Below are 25573 nucleotides of genomic sequence, written 5' to 3'. Positions count from 1 at the left end.
GCAGGAATGTGCTGGGGAAGGCGGCACATAGGGACCTTAAGACCTGCCTCTGGGGGTAGAGGGATGTCCTGCAAACAAATTGGGTAGTTCTAGGACGCCAGAGGTTTCCTGGAACTAAGATTTCTTCTTCCTCCAGAGAAGTGTTTTCTGGAACTCCAACACCTTGAGCTGTCCAGCTGTGGAGGCTGGTGGTGGGGCGTGCGGGAGGAGGCAAAGAGAGCGAGAATGAGTGGAGGTGGGAAAGACTGCCACTCTGTACCTCCCCTTAGAGATTCCCCATGAAAGGCTCTGAGAGGTTTTACAATAAATAAGCCTGTTGACTTCTTTCTGAAGGCTGTTTGACCACAGGATTCTCCCTCCCTCAGGATATTTATTAATTTTTTACCAAACAAGCGCTCCTTGGGACCCAGTTTAAAAAGCTCTGTTGAGACAAACTCTGGATTCCCCTCTGGAATGTTCATGCTGCATGCAAATAGTGTGGGAGGTGACAGAGCCCCCTTCTTTTCTGACTCCCTCCATTTTTGATACCCCTGACCTTCCGGGGATATACCTGCTAAAAATGCTCTCTCCGGAAGTTTAAGTGTTGGTTGCTGCTATTTGGACAGCTGTGAAAAAAAAGCAACAGGGAATTCTATTCAAATATGTTTAAACTGTGAAAAGTCAGAGTGTGGAAAGAGCTGGGAGGTGCTTGGCCAGTCAGTGAATGATGCTTAATATTCTCTGCACAGGAGGTTTGGAGCATCTCTTAGCTTCACGGAGCAGGTGAGAGGGAGGATTCAGTGAGCAACTAAGTTGATTGCCAAGAAAATGCTTCTTTGGGGGGATAAAACATCACAGACTTTGTTTCCACAGATGTAGCATTTCCCTAAAAAGATGCTATAATTTAGACTTAGCCTTCCAGGTGAATCCTAAGGATAGAAGCACTTTTGTAGTGAGTAAAATGTGCCAAGGATTCAGAATGAAAAGGTTTGCTCAGACCGAGGTGGGGATAATGGAGGAGGTCCTCCAGGTGGGAATCGCATCTCCATTCATAGCTGCTGCTGTTACTATGGCTACCGTCGCACCAGTGATGGCTTTCCAGTAATGCTGTCCAGAGCTGGTATTCTCCTAGGACAGGTTGCCAGCCGACTCTTTCCTGATGGCTCTGTGTCTGTGCTGTGCAGGTTGTTTAATCTTTCAAATTCCCCCCACATCCATATTACCATATGTTTAATCTTTCATATTCCCCCCACATCCATATTACCATATGCCCGGTGCCCTATAGATGTTTGACATGGATCGTCTCATTTAAACTTCATGGTAAACGTTGTGACCTCTGAGGCAGGTACTATCTCTGTCTTTCTAGTTGAAAACATTGAGGCTTTGAGAAATTAAGTAATTTGTTCAGAGGGACACAGCTAGAACAGGTAAGTGGCAGAACTAGGATTTTTTTTTTTTAATATTTTAATTTTATTGGAGTATAGTTGATTTACAATGTTGTGTTAACTTCAGGTGTACAGCAAAGTGATTCAGTTATACATATACATATATTCATTCTTTTTTAGATTATTTTCTCATATAGGTTGTCACAGAATATTGGGTAGAGTTCCCTGTGCTATACAGTAGGTCTTTGTTGGTTATCTGTCTTATATATAGTAGTGTGTGTGTGTTCATCCCAAGCTCCTGATTTAACCCTCCCCCCGACGTTTCCCCTTTGGTAACCATAAGTTTGTTTTCGATGTCTGTAAGTCTGCTTCTGTTTTGTAAAACAGTTCATCTGTATCTTTTTTTAAAAAATTAGATTCCACATATGGGTGATATCATATGATGTTTGTCTTTCTCTGTCTGACTTACTTCACTTACGATGATAATCTAGGATTCTAATCTTGGTTTAACTGGCTCCAAAGTGCAAAATTTCTTCTAGCTGCATGACTCTTGGTATGTCCCCTCACCTCTCTGGGCTGGTTTCGTGTTTCCTGAGAGTCACCCATCAGTCCAGACCACATCCTCCTTGTGTGGGCATCAGAGGGCTCCTTCTTCTCCAGCTGATCAGCTCATGCTCGTCTCCCCAGGGCCAGCTCAGGGCTCACCTCCTCTGCGAAGTCCCTGCTGCAGGTCCCAGGTTCACAGTCATTGCTCCTCCCCTGGCCTACCATGGTGATCTGTATGTCACTCTCCTGGGGCTCGGGTCAGATGATCAAGGAATGATCCAGTTCATATGTCTGGTTCTCCCACCTCAGTCTGCCAGCTGCTTGAAGACAAGGGGTCATTTCTAGTCCCTCTCTCTCTCTGACATACAATAGAAGCTCTATCAAAGTTTTTTGAACGAATAACTGAAAAGACCAAGATACTACTAAATACTTTCTTCAAATACTTGAAGGAAATAGACTTGTGGGGATGCTGAAGGAGAGAAGTGAGGTCCAAGGATAGCATTTTCAGAAAAGCAGACTTTAACTCAACCTTGAGAACGTTCCAGTAGCCAGAGCTGTCCAGCAAGAAAAGGGCTGCCTTGGGAGGTGTGGGTGCCAATCCATGGAGGTATGTACACAACAGTCGGGTGTCTTAGGGGCACATTTCTGTAATGTGAAGCCTTGTCAGACCGGATCAGTGTTCCTCAGAATGAGGGAGGGACCATCGATAGCACGTGAGCCATAAATAGCGACTGATCTTTTCAGTTCTCTTTCAGTCTTTGCAGTTATAGTTTGGTTCTAGTGTGTTGCTAACACCTCTCTAACACTCCTTTTAACAAACAGACAACAGATCTTGGGTATTAGCATCTGCCTAGGATTCAATGATACTGTTTTGAACTTACTTTTTTCTAGTAACCTTCTATTTAGGGCAAGTAAAGCTGGTTTTTAAAATTTATTTTAACTAAGACTAGGGAAAGTCCTTTTTGTAAATAAATCCATTTAAGTAAAAAGAGACACTCAACAGGGAGGTATGAAGTATGGTGGTGTGCGGGATGGCAGAAATCCTGAAGCCAACATGAGATACCCCGAGAGCCCCTGCCAGCTCCTCCTGGAACGTGAACATCTTTCATCTCCACCCTCTTCAGCCCCCACCTTGGTTTTCGTTGCTGGGAGGGATTTTAAGGCAGGAGGGTCAGCCCCTTGAGTGGTCTTTGCAATGGCTACAGCCCCTTATCCTCCTTCCAGTTTTTCCTTCTGGGGCCTCCCCAGATCCTACACGCAGTTTCCTGGAATCCTCAGAGACTGTAATCAGCAACTTCCAAAGTATTAATATTAACCAGGACGTGATTTATTTATATTTGGATATACTTGATATACATAGATACGTGCATATCATTTAAATTTTATTCTAAAAATGAAAATAGATGTGTAATAAAGATAAAATAGATGTTGTTGTAATTAACAAGCAGTGATATGCAGGGGTTTAGTTTTGACTCAATTCCATTAGGCAAAGAGGACAATAATGATCTTCCAAGATTATACAGCACCTTACACTTTGCAGAGTACCTCCCCAGCCTTTAGCTGCTTGAATCCTCCCAAGAATCCTGGTGGGGCTGGGGGAGTCAGGGAAGGTGTCGTCATCCCCATCTGACAGGCAAGGGACATGAAGGCCAGCCAGGGTGGGCCTGGCTTAGGATCCCCGCTGGTTGGTGAAAGAACTGACCGGAGGAACTGTGGGTCAGCACCCTTCCTCTGCCGGGTGCTGCACGTACCACGTGATGCACCCATTTTGCAGGTGGATAAACCAAGGCAAAGGGTCTCACAGGGAAAGAGAAGATGAGGTTGGCTAGACATTGCCTAATGAGGCAGGAATTTTTGTTCCAGTACCAAGAATACATTCAGCGAGTCAAAAGGGAGCTCAGGAGTGCTGCTGGACCAGACCCAGTGTGCCATCACTTTGAGGTGTGAGGACCGATCCTCAGGGTGGAGGGGGCGTCTCTGGACCATTGGCACTGGGCCTTGAAGTACACATAAGGGTTTGCTGGGGGAGAAGGTAGTAATGAGAGGAGGAAAACCAACATTTATAGCAAACCTACCATGGGCTGTATGGTTATATACATCAGTCGATGGATTTTCCCAATAGCCAAGTGAGGTGCTGGTGGCAATAATAGTGATGCCAGTAATAATGATTATTACTATTATCAGGCGCTGGGTTTGATGCTGAGAGTGTCTTATGAATTACCTCATTTAATCCTTAAAGCACCACTGTTAGGTAGGCGTTATCAACCCTGTTTTACAGATAAAGAAAGAAAAGGTTTGACTAGCTTCCCAATTCACCCAGCTGGTGAGGAGCAGAACTGGTATTTGAACCCCAGCCTTTGACTCCATAGCACCCAGCATGGGTAAGCAGAACCTGCTTCAGGCAGGTGACCCAATGGATGTAGTTCATCCCTTATGGAATGACTGTCTCAGGGCTGGTGTCAGCCAACAGCAGCTTCTAAGTCAGCAGATCTCAGCTTCATGAAGGGGCTGCCCTGCCCTGAAGCCTCACGCCCACTGTTTGCCACCAGGTGACTCGCAGGGAAAGCCCCAAATTCTCCCCCCTCACCTGGACAGCTGCTCTGCCTCCCACCTGGCCTTCCCACCCAGCGATCATATCACTGGACCATTCAAAACCTTCATTCAACCTTGACCTTCGAAGTCCTTCGTGGTCTGGCTCCTCCCTTCCTGCCACCTTTTCACCATGCCCTGCATCACTGCTGCCCGAGCCCAAAAGAACTTCTTTCAGCCCCGGAACATCCATGTCTTGTCTGACCTCACAGCTTCACACTCAGCCTTCCATCTGCCTGCAGGATATGTCCATCTTTGTGTTTCCCACCCAGCAAACTCTTACGTGTACTTCAAGCCCACTGCAGATGTTTCTGTGATTACCCATCCACCCTGAGGCAGAATGAGCCACTCCCTCCCCCACTCCTCTGAGATCCCCTTCCTCACACAGCATAACATAGGAAACATCTGTTACTCTCCCCTGCTCAGCATCCCTCCCTTCTTCTTTTCATAACGAGACCTAGATTTTCCTCTGGGGAATCATCCCTGAACAATGGTGAGCCTGTGACCAGCATTGTATCCTCTTGGCCACAGAGCTTTAATCTAGCGACCTGCAATTCCAGGATTTTTGGTGGAACAGGTGGGGAAAAGCTCTCTTTTTACTGGGATTACTAGCAGTCAGGGTACTTTTGGTTTGGAGACGGCCTGCCTGAGAGTGAAGCCAGCACAGACAGAGGAAAGCAGAGCCAAGTGATAGAGACCAGGTCCTGCTGACATCCTTTGAGCCCCTGGATGCAGCCATGCCCGAGGGCAACAACCTCCTATTCCTTTACATTTTTTTGATTAAAATTTTTGATCCTTAAAATTTTTCTTCCTCCCATTACTACCATTTTTGTGTAAGCCAGTCTGAAGTAAGTTTTTCCTTCACTTCAACTAAAGGTGTTCTGACCAATGGCCATAAGAATTCTTGGTTTGCATTAAGTTCAACTACTAGATTGTGAGCCTTCTCAAGGCTCATCCAGTCATCTTTTTAATACCCTGGGACTGGACAGTGCCTATTAGCACATGGCAGATACTCAAAGGATAGTAGAAGAGTGGGTGAATGAGTGAATGAATTAGAGCCTGCCGAGGGCTCTGGAGGGATACAGGGAAATATGAGAGATGGTTCCTGCCTTCAAGGGGCTTATAGAATAAGTGATGACACAAGCCCACACGTGTGGAGGGCAACTGACAAGTGAGTTAAGCGAGAAGATAAAAAATGTCATCTGGAAGTAACTATACGAAAAGATTGAAATGAGTGGTTCAGACAGAACATTCTGTGGATCTCAGATGATCCCTGGAGGAAAGGCCTTTGAAGTAGATTTTGCTGCTTGGAGTGAAGAGGAGAAGGCATTCCAAGTGGGTGAATGCAAAGATGCGAGGCGGGGATGCATGTGACCCAGGAAGAGTCCTTCCCAGGTTTCAGCAGCCTCACTTTCTCGTCTTTGAAGCTAGATACATAAAAGGGTAGAAAATAGCCATTCACTGTTTCCATTTTTGTGCTTCTTGTTAGGCTTTTCAAATAAATAAGTTGGGGAATTGGGAAAAAAATCCTTTGTCAGATCACATGCATACATTTGGTTTTGAAATATATGGTTGCTCTTGTCACAGAGGTCTGAAAGGCCCTCACTGGCCACTCTGTCACTCACCCATCCATTTGATGGATGAGGCAGTAAAGCCTCAGAGAGGTCGAGCCACAAGCCCAAGAACACACAGCCAATTAGCAGCAGAGCCACGCTCCCCAACTCCCAGTACAATAGACTCAGAATCCTTGGGGGGCAAAAAATAGGTAAATGAAGAAACCCATTCCCGGCTCAGAGCTTCACCGACTGCCTGGAGCAGAAAGGGGGATGAGGGAGGGGGCTGGGCAGGCAGCAGATTGGGCCTTAAATGGGCCTTAAATGCTGGCGGAGGAGGTTAGACTTTATCCTCTGTGTCGTAGGTCCATTTGCTCCCTGATGGACAACAGGAAAGATGCCCAAGTGACCATGTAAACTCTCCTCAGACTCCTGATCCACTTGGGGTAGCAGCCTATTATGGGTTGAATTTTGTCCTCAAAAAATTCACATGTTGAAGTCCTAAACCCCCAGTACCTCAGAGTGTGACCTTCTTTGTAAATAGGGTCTTTACAGAGGTAATCAAGTAAAGATGAAGTCATTAGAGTAGGCCCTAATCCAACATGACTAGTGTCCCTATAATATAAAAAAAGGGGAATTTGGACACAGACACACATCCAGGGAAAACATCACGTGAACATGAAGGCAGAGATTGGGGTGATGTGTCTACATGCCAAGGATCACCATCGATGGCTGGAATACCAAAGATGGCCAGCATACCGCCAGAAGCTGAGGGGGGGACACAGAACAGAGTCTCCCTCACAGCCCTGAGGAGGAACCAACCCTGCTGACACCGTGATCTCAGACTTCCAGCCTCCAGAACTGGGAGACAATACATTTCTGCTATTGAAGTGACCCATCTGTGGTGCTCTGTTACTGAAGACTGGTGTCCAGCAGTACACAGCCCAGATGCTCATCCTGTCCCTCAAGGCCCTGGTCTATGCTGCCTCTGTGACCTTGTCTCCACCCCTTGTCCATCCGCTCTGCCCTCGGGAAGGCGCCCATGCACGCAGAGCCTTCACGCCGACTGCTGGGGATGCTCTCCCTTATCCCTAGGCCACTGTACAACCTACCCATTTTTCTGGTCCCACCTCATCCTTCTGGGCACTTTTCACCTATCAGCCGACTGTGTGCCCAGACCTGCCTGACACCAGAGAAACAGTGGTGAAGAGGACAGATGTAAGCTAGAAAGGGGTCAAAGACAGAAACAAAAAGTAAATGAACAGGACGGATGTCAGGCGTGGTAGTGCTGTAATAATGATAAAATAGGGTGGTGTACTAGAGATCGAGGAGCCGCTGGGGGGCAGGGAAGGCCTCAACCAGGAGAAACATCTCAGCTAACGTCTCAGTGACAAGAAGGACCACCTCCACCTTCCCTGGGTGAGGTAAAGCCCCCCCCCCATCCCCCTCTGATATAGACTCAGGAGGCACCATGCATTTCTCTCTCACAGCTCTTATCACCAACGCCATTTCCTATGTACTTATGTGCTTATTTGATTGTCACCTGAGGCCCCTACTGGACTGTAAGCTCCGTGAATCAGGGAGCGTGACTCACTTTGCTTAGCACTGGCACAAAAGATGGCACCCAGTTAATATTTTCAGAATTAATGATTCATGCTCCCAGCAAGGACAATGAATTCCAAACCCTGATTGGGGCAACTTAGGTAGCAAGAGGTTAACCATACTTTTTGGGCCCCAGAACTAACTGAGGGAGTGCTTTTCTGAGCTTTGCTGGCAGCCGCCCAAGCAAGTGTAGTGCAAGACCCTGGAATGTCTTGGAAGGGAGCAGGAAGCCAGAGGCAGGGACTCGGCGTCTTGGGGACGCGGTCAGCTGCAGGAGCTCCCCTCCCTCCCGGAGGGACCACCATCCCAGGGCAGTGGATTTGGATTCATCTGCAACATGGGGCTCAACAGGCCTGGAAATGGGTTCTGTTTGCTAAGCGGAATTTTCCGGTGCCCAGCCAGAAGAAGAAGAGGGGAGAAGCTGGCTCACTGCTGATTTCATTTTCCCAACTCGCCAGCTTGGCGAGGCCTCGCTCCTCTAGCTGCAGATGCTTGGATCCTCGTATCCAGCTCCCCTAGCCAAAGAAAGAAAGCTGTGACTCACCAGAAATTTTCACTGCTATTTTCTGGCTGTAAAAAGTAAAATACATACACATCTTTGTGAAAGTTCTCAATTATACTTTAGCTCAGCAGCTTCCACCTGCTGTGTGGACACAGGGGTGCAAGACTGGAAAAGGAGAAAAGCCCTCAAGATGTGCCTTAGAGGACAGAACGCCTGCCCAGGTTCCTTTTGGCATCTTCCAGAAGTGTGGCTGCAGCAGGCAAAATGGCTGCTAGCATGGAGAGCTGGGTCTCAGGTCAAAGGGGTCCTGTTTTCAAAAGGGACAAATAACCCCCTGAAAAGGGAAGGCCGGTGTCCAGCTCTGCCGTACGTGGCCTGGATGCTTCTTCCTGCGGTCCCGGTGCAATCCAGATGGCCCGTGGGATGGTGAGCAGTGCGCTGGCCGGAGCCCTCGGGACCCCGCACCTGCCCCTCCTCTGCCTTGCTCCCCGGGCTCTAGCCACATTGGCCTTTATTCGGCACCTTAAATGCACCGAGCTCCCTGCCCCCCAGTGAGCCTTTGCCCATTCTGTTCCCTCTGCCTGGAATCCTCACCCCCAAGCCCACTCTCCTGGCCCCTTTATCTGCCTCCCCCATCTCTTCCTTTAGAGCCTAGCTGAAAGGCCCCTTCCTTAGGGACACTTCAGAGACCCCCGAAATCCAGCCAGGTCCCCTCGATATGAGTCCTCATGCACCATGCTCTCCTCTCTAGCACTTTCTGTGGCTGTGACTCCATCCACACGTGCTGAACTCTCTGAGGGTTATGTGTCTCCCCCACTGGACTGTAAGCTCCGTGGAGGCAGGAGCTGTGTCTGTTGTGCACCATGTCATGTCCTTGGGGACTGGTCCATGTGAAATACGCAATAAGAATGTATCGAGTGGGGGAACTGCTGAATGACCCTGGAGCTGTTTTCTGGTGTTTAACACCAAGGTTGACAATATGGTCTAAGTAGCCAGGCCACAGGGGTTAAGAGACCTGCATATAGTCACACAGGCAGTATGGACTCAGGGGTACTCCTCCCCCCCAAGTCCAGGTGTCTTTCTGTTTCATCGTGTCTTTCTGTCTCACCATGCTGGGCCCTATCTGTGGCCTTCCCTCTTCTTTCTGACATGGTGAGAGCCAGGTACCATTGTGGCCAAGGCCACAGATGGCAGCTCTCCGCAGAGCGGTCAACTCCACCCTGACCCTGGCTGTGGACAGCCCTGTTCACCCCGGTCTTTTGTTCTACAAATGAGCTGCCCCACACGAGGGGAGCCGGGGCTGGGAGAAGATGGGGAGAGCAGAAGCAGCCTCCCGTGCTGGAGTGGACGCAGAGGATGGGCCTGCTGGTTGCACGGCAGGCCTGGGACGGTGTCTGCAGAGGACGGGCTGGCACATCATCCCCATCGTAGGCCTCTTCCAGCTCACCAGGGCAGGAGGAGCCCAGCCCTGCCCCATCCCTCCAGCTGCAGCCTCGACAGGCCTCCTGAGAATTTGCCTTTTCTGCCACATGGTCACGTGCATTTGTAAAGAGTTCCAGGTCATTCCACGGTTTCAAATATCATCCAAGTGCTTGTTGCCGGCATCCACATTTATCTCTCTAGCCCAGATATCGCCTTCTGAGTGTTCCACAAGCCCTTTAGACTCGCCGTCTTCACATAAATCTCATCGCCTTCCCTCCCTGCCCTGCTGCTGTAAATGTTCCTCATCTCAGTAAATGCTACCCCTGCTCTCGGGCACCCAGCCTGAGAGACTTGGAGTCATTCTGAGCATCTTCTTTTCCCTCCCAACCAGTCAATCTCAGGGTCCAGTCCGTTTACCACCTAAATGTTTCTTGAATCCCTCAGCTTCCCTCTTGGCCCCCTCAAGCCCATCCTCCACGCAGTAGCCAGAGTGAGAGTTTGAAAGTGGAATTTTACCCTTTCACTCCCCTGCTCTAAACCCCTCAGTGGCTCCCCGCCAACCTCAGGATGAAGCTCAAACTCTCTACTGGGACTTAAGGCCCTTAACTATGTGGCCTCTGCCTAATTCTCCAACCTTGTTTTTCACTCTCCCCCCATCACTCCAGGACATAATGCTTGAGCCCCCTTGACTATGTTTGACTCACCAACCTGCTCTCTCTAGGCCTTTGTTCATCATATTTCTCCACCTAGATAGCTCACCCCTGTCAAACTCCATTCCAGCCTTTAGTTCTCGGTCTAGAAAGTGCTTCCTCCAGGAAGCCATCCATGCTCACCCCTCCACCAGATCTGGGCGAGGGGGCCTCCTCTGCTCCGTAGTCTTCTTCCCATTACTACATTTATGAGGCTGTATCATCATCTTCTGCTTCCTTGTGTGTCTCCCTTACCCGAATGTAGCCTTGTGGAGCAGGGTCTTGCCTGCTGTGGTTACTGCTGCATCCCCAGCCCCTCGCCTGCCTGGCACGTACACACAGAGACAGACAATGAATGAATGAAAGCCTGAATGAACCAAGGCCTCATCTCCTCAGCAGCCACTCACTTTAGCTTGACAAGTCCTTGGTTGCTTTCGGGTAACTCTCCCCTCCTTGCCTCTGCTCCTTCTGCCGCCCCTGTAATCCCGTTTGCGTTGCCTCCTGCCCACAGCTGCTGATAAGGAAAGTGCCTCCTTTCCACTCTTTCTCTTACCCAGTCTCCCTGGCCAGGTGACCTAATTAATGGTCCCCAAGCTGTCCCAGCACTTTTGCACCCTTTCAAGACCTTTTTCCTTTCCCCTGAAACTTACCTTCTGGCTGTGACTTCCATAAATTTTGCACATTTAATTCCCTGAAGCTGTTCAATTCTTGCATCCCAGGCTGAGCTCAGCCCCTGAAGTAATTTAGGTAACAGCTCAATTATCTCATCTCTCCTTTCATCTTTGCATTTCCATCGCCACCTAGGAAGCTGTGGAAATGGGATGTAAAGTATTTTCTGCCCAAACCCACTTCTCCCCTTGCAGTTCTTATCTTGGTTCATGTCATCAGCATCCAGCCAGTCGCCTGAGATCCAAATCTCAGAATCACCATCCACTTCCCCCTCCCCCACCCCCTCTCTATTTCCAGGAAGTCTCCAAGATTCTCTGCTCTCTTGGTGAGGAGCCTCTTAAATTCACCCTTCTCTGGCCACCACCCAGGCCCTCATCATCTCTCTTTTCCTGGACTAGGGTCACCTCCTGACTGGTCCTCCTGCCTCCAGCCCCACACCTCTGCCCACACCCATCCAGCCCTCCACTCATCCACCTGCTCATCCATCCACCCATCTATCCACCCCACAATCCACCCACCCACTCATCTGTCCATCATCCTCCAGTCTGCCCGCAATGATCTTTCTAAGACACACATTGGTTAGATCATACCTCTGCTTAAATAACTTCCATGACTCTCCACTGCCTACAGCAGGCATTCTTAACCCTGGGTGCACATTAGAATCTTATAGAGAATGTTTTAAAAATACCAAGGTTCTACCCCCAGAGATTCTGACTCAGTTGGTCTTGGGTGGGGCCTGGGTCTTGGTGTTTTTTAAAAGCTTCCCAGGTGATTTTAGTGTGCAACCTGGGTTGAGAACCATATGGCCTAGATGATAAAATCCCAACTCATTAGGCTGGCGTTCGATTCCCCACAATCAAGCCTTTAACCTGTCTCCCCATCCTTATGTCCTCCCCTAACACACTCAGAATTCTAGCTCTGCTGAGCTGCTTCTCTATCTTTGTATCCACAGGTCCCTCTGCCTACAATGCCATCTCTCTGCCCCTCTATTTGGAAAACTCCTACCTATTCTTCAAGACCCAGCACAAATGTGACCTTTTCTGTTGGGTTTCTCTGCTACAGCACCTACTACATGTCAGGCACATTGCTGGGCACTGGATATGGTGACTAAGACAGAAACAGTTCCTGCTCTCACAGAACTTAGAGTAGGGTGATGGGTGGGGAGTGGAAACGCCTTAAGGCAGAAATTCTCAAACCTGAGAGTGCATCGCGATCCCCTGGAGGGCTGGTCAAAACACAGGTGCTGGTCCCACCTCCAGGATTTCTTATTAAGTGGTCTGGAGTGGCCCCGACAATTAGCATTTCCAACAAATTTCGAAGTGAAGCTGATGCATCTGGGCTGGGGACCACCTCTGAGAACCGCTGCCCTAGAGCGAGGTCAGAGGCACGCTCTCCAGGGAGTATCATTTAAGCCAAGACTCAGAGGAAGAGAGAAGAGCAGGGGCTCACGCACTCCAGATGGCACAGCGCGCGTGAAGACCCCAGGCGGGAAGAAGCTGGCAGGAAAGCAAAGGGGACTGTGTGACGGGGACCTGGAGTGGGCTCCGCGTTTTCTCCAGCTTCTCACGCAGAACGGATGCTCTGCGTGTTTCTATCCCAGCGCTTCAGCACCTTCCACTGTAATCCTTCTGCCTCAGCCGCCTCATTAGGAGCCCCTCCGAGGCAGGTCTGTGTCCACGGTCACCCAGAGCCCACCTGAGACCTGACACGGAATAAATGCTGAGGGATTTGGGCTGGGCTGTTGGATTTCAGTGTTCTGGTTTTTTCTCTAGGCTATGAACAAAGGAGAAACTGCTTCGTTTCTCTTACAGCATAATGTCTCCTCCATTTTCCTTAAAGGTCTCTAACATATCCATCCTCTCTCTCAACCAAATTCCTTTCTCCCAAATTCTGGCTACCTGGGCAGATTTTTAAGCCCGTTTGGTGACAGAAAGAAAAGTCAACTGGCCTCTCCTCACCTATCCTTCCCAAGCCCAGGCTTTGGGTGCAGTGAGGGGTGTACGTGCTGTGGCTGCCCAGAGGCCCTCAGGGCTACACTTCCACTTGACTTTGGGAGGATGATGTGGTCAAAGCGGAAGTCAGCAGAATTCCCTTCCTCAGAAACACTGATCGTGGGAGGCCGCATTTCCTCAGAGAACCATGGCCAGCCCCCCCGGGGGAGCCAGGCAGGCCTGGGGGACTGGACCTTGAGCCAGTCACCCTAGGTGGTGGATGGGCCTCTGCCCCAGCATCACCTTCCCGCCTTGGAAAGTGGAGGAAGGGTCATAGGTCAAGTACACATGCCAGATGCCCCGTGTGGCAACATGGGATTATTGGTTTGATTTTGGTTTCTGATTGTCCTTTACTGTCTTCCTGGACACTAGGATATATATACACTTTATTGAGACTAACAGAGGGGTCTTTGGTAAAGCACAGAGAAGAGAGATATCCCCCATTTCATTTTTAGAAATATCCCATTTCCCAAATTTAGGGAAACACTGGTGCATAGATCTGTGGTTCTCAGACTTGTGTGTGAATCAGCAGCTTGGAGGGCTTGTTAAAACCCAGATCACCGGGTCACCTCCAGAGGTTCTGATTCAGCAGGGCTGGAGTGAGGCTCAAGTGCCTTCATTTCTGAGAGACCCCAGGCGATGCTGCTGCTGGTCTGGGGACCCCGACACTTTGAGAACCCCTCAAATGGGGGTTTTAGCATAATGCCCAGCTAGAGGACACTAAGAATGTGTCAGTCATTGAAGGACCAAGATTTGTCTTGTGTGTACTTCACTCAAAAGCAGATTTCCTTAGGCTCTCCTCCCAAGTATAGAACCTGAAATCCCCCAGGCCCTCAGCTCCATTGAGGGTCAAAGGAATGTGTTTCCAAGAGGCCAAGAGACCAGGACTGACCCTGGAGGAGGACAAAAAGGTGAAGAGCTGGAGGGACCCCCCAGGGGTTGGGGGAGGCAAGGAGGGGAAGGAAAGGGTCCACTTTTTTTTCTTTCCCCTGGATATTTCTAGAACTCATACAAGAATTTTAAGCACAACTGGTTTAGTATTTCTTAACTCCACGGAAGACAGCTTCCTCTCAGAAGGGAGGGATACATGTAGCAAGTGTCACATCCAATGGGAGAGTAGGATGGGATAGGACTTCTAGTCAAAGACCTGGGTTTTGGCCCCCGCACTGCTCTGCGACCTTGGGAGGATTGCTTCCTCATGGTCTCTGTTGCCCCAGCTGTTAAATATGTTATAATAAAACGAGTTTGAAAGGGCCCCATGAGGGTCAAAAGAGCCACGGTGGGTGACAACGTAGAACACTGTGTGGCTGGCAGTTTCAGTGAAGCCAACCTGAGCTGTCTTGGTTTCCACAGGAAGGACCAGTATCTCCTTTCGCCTGTGAACTGTTGGTATCTAGTCCTGCATCAGACCAGGCGGGAGAGCCGAGACCATGCTACCCTCAATGACATCTTCATGAACAATGTCATCGTCCGCCTCTCCCAAATCAGCGAGGATGTCATCAGACTCTTCAAAAAGGTGGGTACTTGGGCCACCCGAGTTTCTGCCCCAGGCTGGCCTTGGCAAGACAGCCAGCCACGGTGGGGTGTGGTTTGGGGACATGGGACCAGGGGGCAGGCGTGTTGAAGGGTGTTGGGGGCTGAGGCCTGGACTCGGCACCCCAGACCCTGAGTTTGAGTCCTGTATATGGCTGGGGGGCTCAGCCACTTCAGCAACCACCATCACCACAAAAATAAAAACCTTTGCATGGTTAGGTAAGTAGTACACTCGTTGTAGGAGATTTGGAAACATAGAGGTGAGCTCACACTTATATAAAAAATAAAATAAAATAAAATTCAAAAACAAACAAACACTTAGAAATTAATGTCACCTAAAATGCTATCACTCAGCCATAATCACTTTGGTTGTCATAGGAACTTCTTTATATGTACATATGTAAATACATTTTCTATGAGTGCTGATTTTATACACTTTCTAGAATATGTATGTACTTTTCCCAAATGAGATCAGACTGCATATACGATTTTACTCTCTGCTTATGTCACCTAACAAATTATATAACACTGGATTACAAAATTTTCCCATATCAATAAATATAATTCCACAACATTTTGAAAGATTGCATAATATTTCATCATATAGATGTACCCTAGTTTATTTAACCAATCCCTTATTGTTGAACGCTTCAGTGATTTCCATATTATTATAAATATTGCTGCTGTGAACTTCTTTTATATACACCTTTGTCACATTCACTGTTTTAACTGAAGTATAGTTTATTTACAATATTCTATTAGTTTTAGGTGTATAGCATAGTGATTCAGTATTTTTGTAGATTGTACTCCATTAAAAGTTATAAGATAATGGCTGTATTTCCCTGTGCTATGCAATACATCCTTGTTGCTTATTTATTTCATTTATTGTAGTTTGTGTCTCTTAATCCCATACCACTAATTTGCCCCTCTTCCTTTTGGTAACCAGTAGTTTGTTTTCTATATCTGTGTGTCTGTTTCTGTTTTGCATATACATTCATTTGTATTATTTTTTAGATTCCACATATAAGTGATATAATATAGTATTTGTCTTTGTCTGACTTACTTCACTAAGCATAATATTCTCTAGGTCCATCCACGTTGCTGCAAATAGCAGAATTTCATTCTTTTTCTATGGCTGAATAATATTCCATTGTATATGTATATATAGATATACCACATGTACTTTATCCATTCATCTGTTGATGGGCCACTGCTATTTTCTTTTTTTTTTTTAACATCTTTATTGGAGTATAATTGCTTTACAGTGGTGTGTTAGTTTCTTCTGTATAACAAAGTGAATCAGCTATACGTATACATATATCCCCATATCTCCTCCCTCTTGCGTCTCCCTCCCATCCTCCGTATCCCACCCCTCTAGGTGGACACAAAGCACCGAGCTGGTCTCCCTGCGCAATGCAGCTGCTTCCCACTAGCTATCTGTTTTACATTTGGTAGTGTATATATGTCCATGCCACTCACTCACTTCGTCCCAGCTTATCTTTCCCCCTCCCCTTGTCCTCAAGTCCATTCTCTGTGTCTGCGTTTTTATTCCTGTCCTGCCCCTAGGTTCTTCAGAACCTTTTTTTTTTTTTAGATTCCATATATATGTGTTAGCATACGGTATTTGTTTTTCTCTTTCTGACTTACTTCACTCTGTATGACAGTCTCTAGGTCCATCCACCTCATTACAAATAACTCAATTTTGTTTCTTTTTATGGCTGAATAATATTCCATTGTATATATGTGCCACATCTTCTTTATCCATTCATCTGTTGATGGACATTTAGGTTGCTTCCATGTCCTTCCTATTGTAAATAGTGCTGCAATGAACGTTGTGGTACATGACTCTTTTTGAATTATGGTTTTCTCAGGGTATATGCCCAGTAGTGGGATTGCTGGGTCGTATGGTAGTTCTATTTTTAGTTTTTTGAGGAACCTCCATACTGTTCTCCATAGTGGCTGTATCAATTTACATTCCCACCAACAGTGCAGGAGATTACCCTTTTCTCCACACCCTCTCCAGCATTTATTGTTTGTTGATTTTTTGATGATGGCCATTCTGACCGGTGTGAGGTGATACCTCATTGTAGTTTTGATTTGCATTTCTCTAACAATTAGTGATGTTGAGCATCCTTTCACGTGTTTGTTGGCAATCTGTATATCTTCTTTGGAGAAATGTCTATTTAGGTCTTCTGCCCATTTTTGGATTGGGTTGTTTGTTTCTTTGATATTGAGCTGCATGAGCTACTTGTATATTTTGGTGATTAATCTTTTGTCAGTTGCTTCATTTGCAAATATTTTCTCCCATTCTGAGGGTTGTCTTTTCGTCTTGTTTATGGTTTCCTTTGCTGTGCAAAAGCTTTTAAGTTTCATTAGGTCCCATTTGTTCATTTTTGTTTTTATTTCCATTACTCTAGGAGGTGGGTCAAAAAGGATCTTGCTGTGATTTATGTCATAGAGTGTTCTGCCTATGTTTTCCTCTAAGAGTTTTATAGTGTCTGACCTTACATTTAGGTCTTTAATCCATTTTGAGTTTATTTTTGTGTATGGTGTTACAGAGTGTTCTAATTTCATTCTTGTACATGTAGCTGTCCAGTTTTCCCAGCACCACTTATTGAAGAGGCTGTCTTTTCTCCATTGTATACTCTTGCCTCCTTTATCAAAGATAAGGTGACCATACGTGCGTGGGTTTACCTCTGGGCTTTCTATCCTGTTCCATTTATCTATATTCCTGTTTTTGTGCCAGTACCATACTGTCTTGATTACTGTAGCTTTGTAGTATAGTCTGAAGTCTGGGAGCCTGATTCCTCCAGCTCCATTTTTCTTTCTCAAGATTGCTTTGGCTATTCGGAGTCTTTTGTGTTTCCTTATGAATTGTAAAATTTTTTGTTCTAGTTCTGTGAAAAATGCCATTGGTAGTTTGATAGGGATTGCATTGAATCTGTAGATTGCTTTGGGTAGTAGAGTCATTTTCACAATGTTGATTCTTCCAGTCCAAGAACATGGTATGTCTCTCCATCTGTTTGTGTCATCTTTGATTTCTTTCATTAGTGTCTTATAGTTTTCTGAGTACAGGTCTTTTACCTCCTTAGGTAGGTTTATTCCTAGGTATTTTATTCTTTTTGTTGCAGTGGTAAATGGGAGTGTTTCCTTAATTTCTCTTGCAGATTTTTCATCATTAGTGTATAGGAACGCAAGAGATTTCTGTGCATTAATTTTGTATCCTGCTACTTTACCAAATTCATTGATTAGCTCTAGTAGCTTTCTGGTAGCATCTTTAGGATTCTCTATGTATAGTATCATGTCATCTGCAAACAGTGACAGTTTTACTTCTTCTTTTCCGATTTGGAGTCTTTTTGTTTCTTTTTCTTCTCTGATTGCTGTGGCTAAAACTTCCAAAACTATGTTGAATTATAGTGGTGAGAGTGGGCAACCTTGTCTTGTTCCTGATCTTAGTGGAAATAGTTTCAGTTTTTCACCATTGAGAATGATGTTGGCTGGGCCACTGCTATTTTCTTAAGATCTGTTTCTGTAACAGGAATTTTAGGGTCAAATTTTCCTCATTTGTTTGTCTATCTAATGAGGTTAAGATCAGCTACTTCCCAGGGGCAGTATGAGGGTTAAATGAAATGGTGCAAGTGAAAGAGGTGGGTATTATTGAGAAGTGGTTCAGGGTATGGTCTTTGGGTCCAGAAGTCTTAAATTTCTGGCTTCATAATCCTGGTTCCATTGTTTATTAGCTGTGTGTCTTTGGGTTTGTTACTGAAACTCTCTGAGCCTGTTTCCTTATTTGTGAAATGGGGATAGAAATAACCACAGGGCAGTTGCTTGGGTTAAGAGGGTTATTAATCCCAAGTAAAGCATGGAAAGCAGCACCTGGCACTGAGTAAGTGCTCAGGAAAGCTGGCTATTATAATACGAATGTAAGAGACTATTACTACTAAAATGATCCAGCTCATCTGTTCTTGCCAGGCACTAGTTTTAGGGAAGAGGCAACCTGGGATTGCTAGACACACAGAGGAAGAAGACAAGTTGGTTTGAAATATAGTCATCTCTCCCTGGTCTGTATGTGGATTGTTCACTTTGAGGATGACTTCTATAGCAAAATTGTAACTGCAAGCTAATTCCCCCTGCCCCCCACCACCAGCCACACAGTCTGCTCTGGTCTCCTCCTGGGGCTGTGTTTATGAAGTGCAGTCTAACTTTAATATTTGCATAAACAAACATAATTAGAAAGGTAAATACAGTGCAATAAAAAAAAAAATTCACATAGTGCTTTGCAAAGCCAAACTGAAGGGATTCAGATTGCTTGGTCCCATCACAAGCCCCTGCCTGCCGCTGCCACTGTCACATCTTTTTTTCTGGGTGGGAGGGACTCACAGAGATAGGGTCATCAGGGCCTTTAGGAAATGAAGGGTCTTTTCCTGAGCTGAGCCCTGGGACAAGTGAGATAAATCTTTTCAGCTCTCATTTAGGCTGACAGCAGCCTCACTTGTGATGGAGGTTAACAGGGTGGAAAATAATGAAAAAAGGTCTACAGCTGAGCTCCTGGCTGCCTTGTTACCAGCTCTGTGCCTGTGGAACAAAGGATACGACCCGGCCCCTCTGGGCCAAGAGAGAGCTGGGGACGGGGCCTGACTGGCTGATTTAGCACAGCGTGGCCCCCTTGTGTCACATCAGTTATAGATGATCTCAGCCCTGAGCCCTGCATCCTTACATAATAATAGTTCTGCAGACCTCAAACGACTGCAGGGGCTGGTCTCTGGTCAGACTGGGGAACAGGATCATCACTCAGCCTATTTTACAGATGAGAAGGTAAAGCCTGAGAATGGCCAGTTGTCACCACTTCCAGGAGGCAGCACGGCTGGGGTTTTGGAGTCTGTCTCAGAATCACCTGTCACTGACACTGTGACCCTGGGCGAGTCTCTCTGAGCCTCAGTTTTCTCATCTGGGAAGTGGAGATGGTGACAGTGCTACACTTGGGGCGGGAGTCCTTTGCCATCTGCCAAGTCACATTCTGGCACTGCCTCTGCAGGAGGTGGGAGTGGCTTCCAGGCCAGGTGTCCTGCCTGTGCCTGGGCCTGGGGCAGCTGCTCCACCTGCCAGCTCCTCCGTGGTGCAGAATGCTCTTTGACTTAATAACTCACCTTTTCCTGATTCTCCATTTCCCCTTCTGCAGTGCAGTGTGTTATGCCTGGAAGCAGCACTTCTCATTCCACAGCCATTCTAGGCTTCATCTGGGCAAATGGACTTGGGCATGCAGGTGGCCCTTGCTTTAACTGTGAGACGTGGATCCACCAGAGTCAAATGGACTGGATGAGCGCTTAGCAGCCACCGTAGTGACCAGGACTCTTAACGGTTGCAAACAACAGAAACCCAGCTCAACGGGCTTGAGGGAGGAAAGGGAGCTTATCGGCTCTTCCGAGCCAAGACTGGCTTCAGGCATGGGGGCTTCAAGGGCACAAAGGGTGTTGTCAGAACCCAATCTCTCTGCAATTCTGTGCCAGTTTTCTTTGTTTTCCAGTTTTTTGTTTTGTTTTGTTTTTAAGGAGGGGTGGGAGAAGGGCTCATGCATAGTCAGTCTCTCTCTCTGTAATGACCACATGACCCCTGCAGCCCCAGGCTTACATCCTACCTGCTTCAAGTCCAGCGGAAAGTGAGAGGTCCCTTCTCCCAGAATTGGGTCTTACAGGCTCTGACTGGACCAGTGTGGGTCACACGAGTGCTCCTGAAGCTGGGCATACATTCAGCTCCCCCTGATGCATAGGACAAAGGATGGCTGAGGGTGGTTCCCCAGGAAAAGCTGGGTGCTCTTACAAGAAGGGTGAAATAAAACAATGGGTGTCCACTGGGCCTTCTGTTCCAGTCCTTTTATCATCCTCTTCATGAGCTGTCCTCTCTCTGCCAGATCTCCCCCAATAATGGGCATTCATTACCTTGCATTGCATTTGGGGACAACCGAGACCAATAGAAAATTCTCCCCAATGTTGAGATGAAATCTTTCAGGGTTTCCACTCACAGGTCCTGTGGGCCACTTAGATCAATCCACATGGAAATCCATCAGTTACTCATGACCACACACCCAGGCCCTTCCCGCCTCTGGGTAAACATGCCAGGTTCCTTCAGTTGACCCCCGTGACTTGGCTTTGCGTTTTCTCTCCTCCTGGGTCAGGCTCCAGGGCTTCTCTGACTGGCATAAGTTAATATTTAGAACCACTCAGAGCACTCCAGAAAGCTCTGACCAGCTAAGAGGAGAGCAGGGCTGTCTAGACACTTTATTTCTAATAATGAAACCTACGAAGGCACTTGCCTTTTTCATGATCATCTCAGCGCATTTGACCCACTCTGAACTCTCAGCTCAAATCTCCGGGGGATTTTGTACCAAATGTTTTTTAATCTGTCCTATGAATTCTGCCCTTGTGTGTTTTTATATTTGCCCTTTTAAAACTTCATATTATTAGGTTCTGGTCAAATGGGATCAGTGTCCTTATTTAAGCGATTTTTCAAGCAGCAATACGGTAACTTTTCCAAGAGCTTCCTCATTCCTCCTCTGTGGGAAAAACCTGTTTTATAACTTCTCCATGTCTTCCTCCTCTGTGTTACCTTCTTCTGCGTGTCAATTCTTTGGCCCCGTGTTTGATTCTTCTCTACTTTCTTAGTAGAGAAGGTGGAAAGTGGGGCAGAGGGTTGAGAACGAGTTCACAGTGGAGGTGATGCTTGAATTGGATGTTGAAGGATGAATAGGAGTCTCCCAAGTGGGGAAAGGAGGTTAGGAGTTCAGTGTTAGGACAAAGGCAAGAGCACAGGGGACAAAGTGTCATGATGGGGGTCCAAGGCAGCTTGGAACGGAGGCTGCAAAATGGTGGTCCACAGCTGAATTTGGTTCTCAAGTGTAATCTGCTTGGCCCTCACTATGTTAAGAAAACGTCAACCAATATTTTAAAATTGTGGGATTTCGCATAAAAATCAGAATTTTGTATTCCTCTTGAAAAACTAGAAGCTCTGACAGTACCAGAACAACATGGGGTCATACTTGGCGGTAGTTGTTCAGAGCTGAGTAGCCACTGGCCCTTCAGGCTGGGCACACTCACTCCACTGCCCCACAGCCCCTGCGGGTTGTCTGGTGCATGACACCGACTCCTTTATTTTAGCTCCTTGGCCCTTTGTGCATTTGAGTTTGTGGCCTCATCTTTAAACATGATCTAACAGTGCTTCTCAAAGTCTAGCATCAGAATCACCTGGAGGGCTTGTTAAACATGGATTGCTGGGCCCCATGCCCACAGCTTCTGATTCACCAGGTTGGAGTGAGGCCTGAGAATCTGCATTTCTAACGAGTTCCCAGGCGCTGCTGATGCTGCTGATCTGGGGATCACACATGGGGAATGACTTACCTAGTCCAACCTCCTGGTTTTCCAGGTGAGGAAATGCAGGCCCACCTCTGGTAAGCACAGAATCCGGCCCCAGACGCAGGTTCTCTACTCTAGGTCCAGTCCCGAATCCACTGCCCCCTGTGGTGCACCAACAGGGAGGGTCCATCTGCACCCTGCTTGCTCTCTCTTCCCGCCCCAACCATTTCTGAGCTGGGCGTTGAAGCCCATTTCATTTCCAGCCTCAGCTTCCTTAACAATAGCCATCCATTATTCTCTGCTCTGATGCCTGCAGAATTTAATTACTTGCCCCAGCCGTGGAGTGAGTTTGATTGTTGGAAGCTGCGGTGTTCTGAAGGAAGCGCTAATGAGGAAAGACTCTTAGCAGAGAAGAGAGGGCATTCGGGGGGCTTGTGTTTGAAAGCAGCCATTCACTGTGTGGCAATAAGGGCTTGGTCTTCAGTGAGCTTTTTCGTTCCTGCCTTGAAGATGTCCGTCGCATTTCATAAATAAATCAGGGCTTTTGTATCCAATAATTGCCTTGCTTTGTGACCAAGATCAAAAGCACCAATGGCCTTGGATTCAAAGCCAAGTTTATTTTTTATTTTTGGGTTGCAGGAGAGAGTGAGGGTTTGCATGCTGGAGGGTCCAGCTCTGAGGCCTGCACAGAGAGAGAGAGAGTGAAGTGGGCAGACTGCCAGGGACGAGGAGCCTTCAGCCGTCTCCACTGTCTGCCAGGGAGACAAGTTGTGAACGATCGCTCTGCTAGTTGAGGCTGCTGAGCTGGTCGCCATGTTCCCAACTCACTCAGCAAACATGTATTAGTGCTTTTGTGACAATAGATAAGCAGTAATCATAGATAACAAACAATTAGTGAGTGCTTACTGTATGCCGGGCTCTGGGCTAAGCATTCACTTCTTAAAGCCTTAGAGGAAGATGCTGTCATCACCCCCATTTTACAGATGAGGAAACTGATGCCTATAAAGGTGAAGCTGGGGTTTGAATCCAGATTTGCCTGACCCCAGAGCCCATGCTTAGTGGTAAAGGCAGATGCTAAAGAAGATAGAGAGATGAATCAGACACAGTGACTTCCCTCAAGGAGCTGGCAGTGAACAGTGGAAGTGAAGACAGATGTGTATCAGTGATGCAAATACAGCAGAAAGGGAAATGGGTTCAGAGGGAGGAGGACTTCTAATCTGGGCTGGGGGGCACTTTGGAGAAGGTTTTATGTTGAGGATGCAGCATTTGAAGTGAATCTTGAAGTGAGGATTAGGATCTATGCCAGCTTGGGTTCCCAGGAAGCTGACTCTCAGACAGTGATTATGGTGCAGGGGTGTATTATCAAGTGTTCTTGGGGTCCCCACTGCAGAAGGAAGGGAGGGAGGCAGGATTCAGGGAATTTGCAAGAAAGGCCTCAAATGACTCCTTGGGGAGCTCTGAGGCTGGGGTGGCCCTTCCCAGTTTTCCTGGGTTGTGGCGAGGAAGCTAGGCCTTTATACCATCATGTTGCTCCTGGGAGGGCATGTGGCCTTGGGTAGGTGCCTCTTTGGTGAGGCAGTTCCAAATAGGGCTGATAGCTGGGGGTGCCTGCCAGGAGCACTCCCCATATCTGGGGGAGTAAGTCCTCCAGTCCTGAAGGGGATCTGAGTGGTGCATTGCTGTGTCCCCAGTGGATATGCAGAGATCTGGGAAAAGTGAGAGATAGGATTCTAGACCAAAGCAAAGGCACATTGGCAGAAAAATCTGGGTCCCAGATCATGAGCGGGTCGGCCAGCGTTGCAGTCTACTGCAGTGGTTAGGGGTATGGACAGACTGTGTAATCCCTGTTCTGCCAACTTTCCAGATGTGTGAGCTCAACCTAATCCCTAAACCACTGACTTTCAACATTTTCAAAAGGAAGCTAATAAAAAGCCTCTTTCTTAGGGTTGTTGTAAGGATTAAAAAATGATGATATAAAATGCCTACCTGGTACACAGTAAGCAATCATTAAATATTAGCTATTATTAGGATGATTATTGGGACTTCGAGAAAGAACATGGTGAGAATTAAGTTTAGAGATGGGATGAAGGAACATTCAGGCACACAGGTTAAATAAAGGGTCAGAAATAAGAAAATATGCTCAGGAAACCACTCACTGATTAGTTCTAACTGATGGTGGTCTTTCTTTTTTTTTTTTTTTATAACCTCATTTCTTTTTCTTGCCTTATTATATTGGTTTGGACCTCAATTGGTATAGTGTAGAGGGAAATGGGAGAGAAATGGCATTCTTGACATTTTTTTAAATTTATTTTTTATCGAAGTATAGTTGATTTACAATGTTGTGTTAATTACTGCTGTACAGCAAAGTGACTCAGTTATACATATATACATTCTTCTTCATGTTCTTTTCCATTATGGTTTATTACAGGATATTGAATACTATCTTGACTTTTAAAAAGCATGCTTCTATCTTTTCACCATTTAACTCTTAGCAAATTAGGAATAAATAGAAACCTCCTTAGTCTAATAAAGGGTGTTAACCGAAAACCACCAGTAAATCTCATACTTCCTGCTGAAGCGTTCAGCAAGATGGCTGATTACAAGATCAATATATAAAAATTAATAACATTCCTGTGTGCCTGCCACATCCAATTAGAATATGTAATTTAAAAATGCATACATTAGGGCTTCCCTGGTGGCACAATGGTTAAGAATCTGCCTGCCAATGCAGGAGACATGGGTTCGAGCCCTGGTCCGGGAAGATCCCACATGCCGCGGAGCAACTAAGCCCGTGTGCCACAACTACTGAGCCTGTGCTCTAGAACCCGCAAGCCACAACTACTGAGCCCACGGGCTGCAACTACTGAAGCCCGTGCGCCTAGAGCCCATGCTGCGCAACAAGAGAAGCCACTGCAATGAGAAGCCTGTGCACCGCAATGAAGAATAGCCCCCGCTCGCAGCAACTAGAGAAAGCCTGCGCACAACAACGAAGACCCAATGCAGCCAGAAATTAATTAATTAATTAATTAATTAAAAAAAAAAGAATCTAACAGAGCAGAAACCAAAGTTTAGAAAAAATGCATACATTAGAAAACAAGAATGATGGAAAATTAATGCCATTAATGCTATAAATTAGCTGCATCCTAGGAATTTTTTTAAAAAATATGAATATTATTACCTTTTTAAAAAATTTTTATTTATTTATTTATGGCTGTGTTGGGTCTTCGTTTCTGTGCGAGGGCTTTCTCTAGTTGTGGCAAGCGGGAGCCACTCTTCATCGCGGTGCGCGGGCCTCTCACTATCGCGGCCTCTCTTGTTGCGGAGCACAGGCTCCAGACACGCAGGCTCAGTAATTGTGGCTCACGGGCCCAGTTGCTCCGCGGCATGTGGGATCTTCCCAGACCCGGGCTCGAACCCGTGTCCCCTGCATTAGCAGGCAGATTCTCAACCACTGCACCACCAGGGAAGCCCCATCCTAGGAATTTTGGTAAGTGATGTTTTCATTGTCATTCAGATGTAAATGTTTCATAATTTCCATTTTGCAATTTCTTCTTTGCCCCATAAATTTTTCAGAATTATGCATATTTTAGTTCCAAAGATTTTCTTTAAAGCTTTCTACTTGCTTTTAATTTTTAACTTGATTGCCCCATAAAAAGAAAAGAAGGCCTGTAGGCTCTATTTTTTTGGTATTTGTTGGAGCATTTGCCTTATCAGATATCAAGACTTCCCCTTAAGTGATAGTCAGTAAAACAGGTAGTATTAGACCA

General features: G+C 46.7%; 1 protein-coding gene across 5 annotated transcripts in view; it reads left to right on the top strand.

Annotated features, from left to right (window-relative positions):
* SRGAP3 (SLIT-ROBO Rho GTPase activating protein 3) overlaps nt 1–25573 on the top strand; it is a 259624-nt gene that overhangs the window by 126018 nt on the left and 108033 nt on the right. For all 5 annotated transcript variants that reach the window (XM_036870420.1, XM_036870419.1, XM_036870418.1 and 2 more), the window contains exon 3: nt 14281–14443. In XM_036870420.1, the coding sequence (XP_036726315.1) occupies nt 14281–14443 (163 nt within the window). The remainder of the gene's footprint in view (nt 1–14280; nt 14444–25573) is intronic.

Source organism: Balaenoptera musculus, chromosome 11, assembly GCF_009873245.2.
Source record: "Balaenoptera musculus isolate JJ_BM4_2016_0621 chromosome 11, mBalMus1.pri.v3, whole genome shotgun sequence".
Lineage (NCBI taxonomy): Eukaryota > Metazoa > Chordata > Mammalia > Artiodactyla > Balaenopteridae > Balaenoptera > Balaenoptera musculus.
The sequence above is the reverse complement of the archived record's forward strand: the minus strand, read 5'-3'. Positions and strand labels throughout refer to the sequence as shown.